The sequence below is a fragment of the Bison bison genome, unplaced genomic scaffold, assembly GCF_000754665.1.
Source record: "Bison bison bison isolate TAMUID 2011002044 unplaced genomic scaffold, Bison_UMD1.0 scf7180017864495, whole genome shotgun sequence".
In the NCBI taxonomy this organism is placed as follows: domain Eukaryota; kingdom Metazoa; phylum Chordata; class Mammalia; order Artiodactyla; family Bovidae; genus Bison; species Bison bison.
In genome coordinates, this window is record NW_011495054.1 from 12820704 (window position 1) to 12826295 (window position 5592).

The 5592-nt window shown below is 53.0% G+C and overlaps 1 protein-coding gene across 1 annotated transcript in view; it reads right to left on the reverse strand.

The window, feature by feature from the left end:
- Positions 1 to 20: 20 nt before the first annotated feature.
- Positions 21 to 5592, reverse strand: part of LOC104980146 (pescadillo homolog) — a 5975-nt gene continuing 403 nt past the window's right edge. Inside the window, exons 2-4 of the mRNA XM_010828775.1 lie at positions 3539 to 3618; positions 2447 to 2600; positions 21 to 1330 (exon numbers count right to left, since the gene is read on the reverse strand). Of these exons, the coding sequence (XP_010827077.1) occupies positions 1217 to 1330; positions 2447 to 2600; positions 3539 to 3618 (348 nt within the window). The 3' untranslated portion in view covers positions 21 to 1216. The remainder of the gene's footprint in view (positions 1331 to 2446; positions 2601 to 3538; positions 3619 to 5592) is intronic.

The window sequence follows — 5592 nt, forward strand, 5'->3', positions numbered from 1 at the left end:
CGGTGCTGGCAGCACCGGCTTCCCTGTGGCCTTGGGAGGAACCGCGGAACCAGGACGAGCCCGCTTAGCTCCGAGGGTCAGGAGGGGCGCCGGGCCTTCAGACACAGCCCGAGACAGAGGAAAGGCCTGCGGGGGCCTCTCGCGAGACAACAGGAGAGGCGCTCGGCTTCCGGGTTCAGAGGCCCGCGCCTCGGTCAGCCCCTGGACGTTTCCAAGACCCCTCGCTCTCCACCTCACAGACCACCCCCACCCCCGAGCCCTTCCTAGAAACCCCCCCCGCCGCTCATTCTTGAGCCACGGCTGAGGAGGGGTGCCGCAGACGAGAGCGCCATCACACTGCCACCTGGTGCGCCTGTGAATCCAGACACCTGCTTTTTTCTTGTGCACCTTTTTGTTTGCATTCCTTCCACAGGACAGCCGTGTCACACTCGCCAGCTCTCTGTTAGCGGAGGACCCGCTCGGAGCAGGAGCTGTTCTTGGGCCGCCCAGCTTGCGGCCGCAGGGCTGGGGTGAGAACGCCTGCCGTCGAGCTCCCAGGCTGGGGCTGCTGCTCAGCTGGCTGGCCCAGGGCTGGCCTGACTAACAAGACCAAGTCCATCCGGCCCGGAGCTGAGTGCTCCCGGGCCAACAGCCCCCAAGAGAAAGACAGACGTTCAGGGAGCCCCGGGTTTCTGAATCTCACCACAGCTGCCACTTTGGGCCAGGTTGTTCTGGGTGGTGAGGGCTGCCCTGTGTGCCACAGGGGGCTGGGCAGCATCTGTGGCCCCTAAATACTAGGAGACCCCCCTGCCATCCTAGTCATGAGAACCGGAAGTGTCTCCAGACACTACCAAGCGTCCCCCCAATTTAGTCAGTGGAGGGGGACCGTGGAGAAGGATGGGCAAGAAACGGCTGACATCAGAGGCGTCAAGCCACACTCCCAGGGCTGACCGTGCACGCGTGCGCCCCAGGACCCTGGCTCTCTCACCAAGATGCACTCGCTGTTTGCTCCTCCTGAACTACACTTCCCCTGGCTGTCTCAGGCCTGCCTGCAGACACCTCCTCTGACCAGCCTGTAACTCACGCATGTCATCCGGTTCCCTTCACAGAGAGCATCCCCCATGGCAGTCGTGTGGACTTGCAACCATTAGAACAACATGGAGTTGTTTCCTGGCTCTGGGGGTGGGGTCTTGGCCACGTTCCCCTCTGTGCCCCCAGCGCCAGGCCACAGGTCCGCTCACCGCTCCTTGACGATGTGGTCGAGCTTGTAGTTGGGCTTGTTGTCCTTCAGACGCTCCACCGTGTTCCACTCACTCTTCCCATAGGCCTTCCGCAGCTTCCGGACGAACACCTGGGGGAGGAGGAGACCGCTGATGCGGGCCAGAGGCTCCTGGACAGCCCTTCTGTGGGGGAGGGATGCTCGGCTTTGGGGGGACTCCCGAGGCCACCAGAAGCCAACCACGGCTGTCTGCCGGCACCATCTGCCCCCTCGGCCACCTCCACGGAGCAGCAAACCCAACCCAGCCTGCCACACTGTTGATGGGTGAATAGAGATAAGCACTCAGATGTGCGACTCCACATGTTTACATGAAAGTCTGACATTTTCAGCCCTATTTTCCAACCAAAAAGTGAGGCAGGTCAGGGCCAGGAGATCAGGCCAGAAACACCAGCCCGTGTGTCTGTGAAAACAAGCCATGTGCCCACGTGTGGGGCTGGGCCACAGGAGGAAACACACTTGAGGCCAATGGTGGCCCCGGGAAGTCCTCTTCACTGACCAGCTGGCGCTCTCTGAGCACTTCAGGGCAGGCCTGTCCTCTGTGCTCCCCAGATGCTCAGAGGCCCCCTCCACTGTGGTCGTGAGCAGTGACCAGTCCCACGAGGGGCCCACTGTCGTGAACTCAGGAGGCCACAAACCCCAGCTGCACCTTGGTGGGCTCTGCGGAGAGGGCCACCAGCAGCTGCACCCCTCAGCCTGGCCCTGTCGCTCGGCAAAGGCTACAGTACCAGCAGTCTACTTTCAATTATTTGTGTTTGGTATAATTAGATCTCTACTTTCCCTATGGTATTTAAGCATTTAATGGTTTCTATTTGTGGAATGAAAAGCCTGATCTCCTGGGAGCAATTTCAGAAAGAACCTGAATCAGATGGAGTTCTTTGAGCAGAAAATACACCAGAGAGACCCCGAAAGACTACAATCTTTGCCTCACAGGCAATTAATTTACTTTTTCCCAAAAGAACTAGGGGAAAGGTATGACAAGTAAAGTGTTAATCATTGGCCAGGTTCTGTGCAAATGATTTCCACACAGAAAGAGCTCAGTCAATTCCCCCGACACAATTTGGAGGTAGAATTACCTCATCCTTTGTAGAGACTTGCTCACAGAGATCAAACAACCTGCCCGAGATCAGTGTTAGCAGGTCTCCATAGAACTGGGAAGGGCCCCCTGCAGGCCCCGGAGCCCAGCCTCACCTTGTACTCTCGGAACTTGTTGACGATGGGTTCGTGGAGGAGGAACTTGATATCTTTGATGAGGTAAAAGGTTCGGGCTGCCGTGGAGCCCTTGTTAACCTTCTTCTTGTGTTTGGGTTCATGGGGATAAATGCCCTTCAGGATGCACAGACGCCTGGAAGACAAATGCCATTCCTTCTATCAGCAAACATGCTGAGCACTGGCCATACTGGGCCTGGAAAACCACAGTGAACAAGAACACAGGAGCCCTGCCCTTGGGAAAGCTCACATCCTCAGGTAGGAGCCTGACCGTCACAAGTTCCTGACAAACACATGCAAAATGTCCGAGGCACCAGAAAGGAGACCAGCAGGAATACGGACAGGGGCCAATGCAGGTACCTCTTTTACAAGGGGAGCCAAGAAAGGCCTTGCTGAGAAATCAGTGTTTCAGCCACACACAGGCACACCTTGTTTTACTGTGCTGCATTTACTGCACTTCACATATACAGCCTTTTAAAAAAAAAAAAAAAATTGGAAGTTTGAGCAACCCTGCATTCAGCAAGTCTATCAGAGCCAACATCTGCTCACTTCGTGCCTCTGAAACATTCTGCTAATTCTCATAATATTTCAAACTTTTCCTCATTATTATATTTGCTATGGTGATCTGTGATTAGTAATCTTTGATGATGCTATTACAATCAATTTTAGACCAGTGTGATCACTGGTCTAAGATGATTAACTTAATCAATAAACGCTGTGCATTCTGGCTGCTCCACCCAACTGGCTACTGCCCAGTCTCTCTCCCTCTCCCCAGACCTCCCTACTCCCTGGGACACAGCATTGATATTAGGTCAATAAATAACCCTACAATGGCCTCTAAGTGTTTCAGTGTTTAGAAGGAAGACTCCCACGTCTCTCACTTTAAATCAAAAGCTAGAATGATTAAGCTGAGGAAGAAAGGGGTGTTGAGACCTGAGACAGATTGAAAGCTAGGCTTCTTACACCACAGTCACTCAAATTGTGAATGCAAAAGAAAAGCCCTTGAGGGAAATTCAAAGCGCTACTCCAGTGAACACCCGAACGATAAGAAGGCAAAATGGTCATACTGCTCACCTGAAGTCGGCCAGGCTCAGCTGCAGCTTCTTCCGGGCTTTATTTCGGGTGATGTAGTTGGTGGCAGAACCTCGTTCATACTTGGGGAGGAAAATCAATTCTCCATTAGCAATGGCTGCAGTGACGGACAGCCACTTCTGGACATTCCTCATGCAAAAGGCGACGACTGCTCTGGATTCGTGGCCAAGAGGCCGCGGGGAGGGAGCGTGCCCGCACGGCCCTTACAGCTGTCAGCACGGAGGGCACACATATCTGTGTGATGCGGGCACCGCGAGGTTGCTGTGGAGCAGGTGCCACGCCAAGCCCTTGGCAGTAGCTCTAAGTATCGACCATGATGATTGCTGACTTGCACGCTACTTCATTTAATCCCCACAACACTGTGAGGTGGGTGCCGTTAAAATTCTCATTTCACACGGGGGGAAAACAGGCTCAGAAAAATAACGAACCTGGGTCCACAGCTTTCTAAGAGCTGGGGCTGCATTCAGACCTAGGTCCCAGTCCAGAGCCTGAGTGCCTCGTCCACTAAGCCAGGGTTCTCAACTTCTTTTTCATTCTAACCACCCTTTCTACCACTGGAGGCCTTGTTAGACCTCTTCTCCCCTTTCATCACCCTCTCTCACAGCCTCCCAAAATGTTAACACCATAGATATACTACAGATCTCTTTAAGTAATGTGGTCCTTCAGAGGGGCACACATCATTGTAATATCTAACATGTTCCCCAACCAATTCCTGTTCCCTTGAAGATGACACTGTCTGGTTGAAAATGCACAATCTAGGCCACACGGCCTCCTTCCTTCCCCAGTCATTCATTCATTCAACAGACAATCATAAGACCTATGCTATGTTCCAAGTGTTTATTTAGCTAGACGCTAGGAGGGTAATACAAAAGGCCTGGTCTCTATCTGCCCTCTGGACCATATGGTCTTGTGCAGTCACCTGGGTGTGTGCAGCACTAGATGCGGCCTCACGCAAAGCTCTGTATCCCAACAGACCAGCAGCACACTGTACCAGCTCCCTAATGTAACCAAGCACATCCTTTCCCAACGAGGTCTTCTGCGGGATTATAACAGGATAGACCTCCATGGCCAGGTCCAGCTCTAAAGGGATAAGCCCATAGCCTCCTAACGGGTATGTTGTGACTAACCCCAAAGTCACAAAACATGCCCTGCCTTCATTCACAACCTTAGACATTTATTACCTGTCTACTGGGGATCAGGCCCATGCCAAATCCTGGGGACACAAAGATGACTTTCTACTTTTGTTAAAACTGTTTTCCACTGTCCTATGCCATACTGTCACCATTCTTGTCCTTCAAATCTTAAGGAGATAATAAAAGATAACTGGGGTGACTTTTCTCCCCGGGTGTACAGGGGGATGGATTCTGCACTTGGGGCTGTTAGGTGCTACTGGCACCTAGTGGGTAAGAGGTCAGGAACACTGCTAAACATCCTACAAACACACAGCGTAAGCCTCCCCACAACAGTTATCTGGCTCAAATGTCAAATTTTAAATGTCACAGCCTTAAAAATTGTCATGATCCACTGACATGTCTCCATCTGTGTCTCAAGCTCAGGTTTGCTATCTTGTATCTTTATAGCTCCAGTCGCAAGCACTTTCTAGGTGCTCAAGGCCTGGTGGGTTAAAAACAAATTGGCAGTCAGGACCTGCCTGGGTGGTCCCATGGTTAAGGCTCCATGCTCCCAATGCAGGGGGCCCAGGTTCGATCCCTGGTCAGGGGACTAGATCCCACATGCAACTAAGAGTTCACTGCTGCTGATGCTAAGTCAATTTAGTCGCGTCCGACTCTGTGCGGCCCCTGGTGGACGGCAGCCCACCAGTCTCCCCCGTCCCTGGGATTCTCCAGGCAAGAACACTGGAGTGGGTTGCCATTTCCTTCTCCAATGCATGAAAGTGAAAAGTGAAAGTGTAGTCACTCACTCGTGTCTGACTCCTAGCGACCCCATGGACTGCAGCCCACCAGGCCCCTCTGTCCATGGGATTTTCCAGGCAAGAGTACTGGAGTGGGTTGCCATGCGGCAACTAAAGATATCAC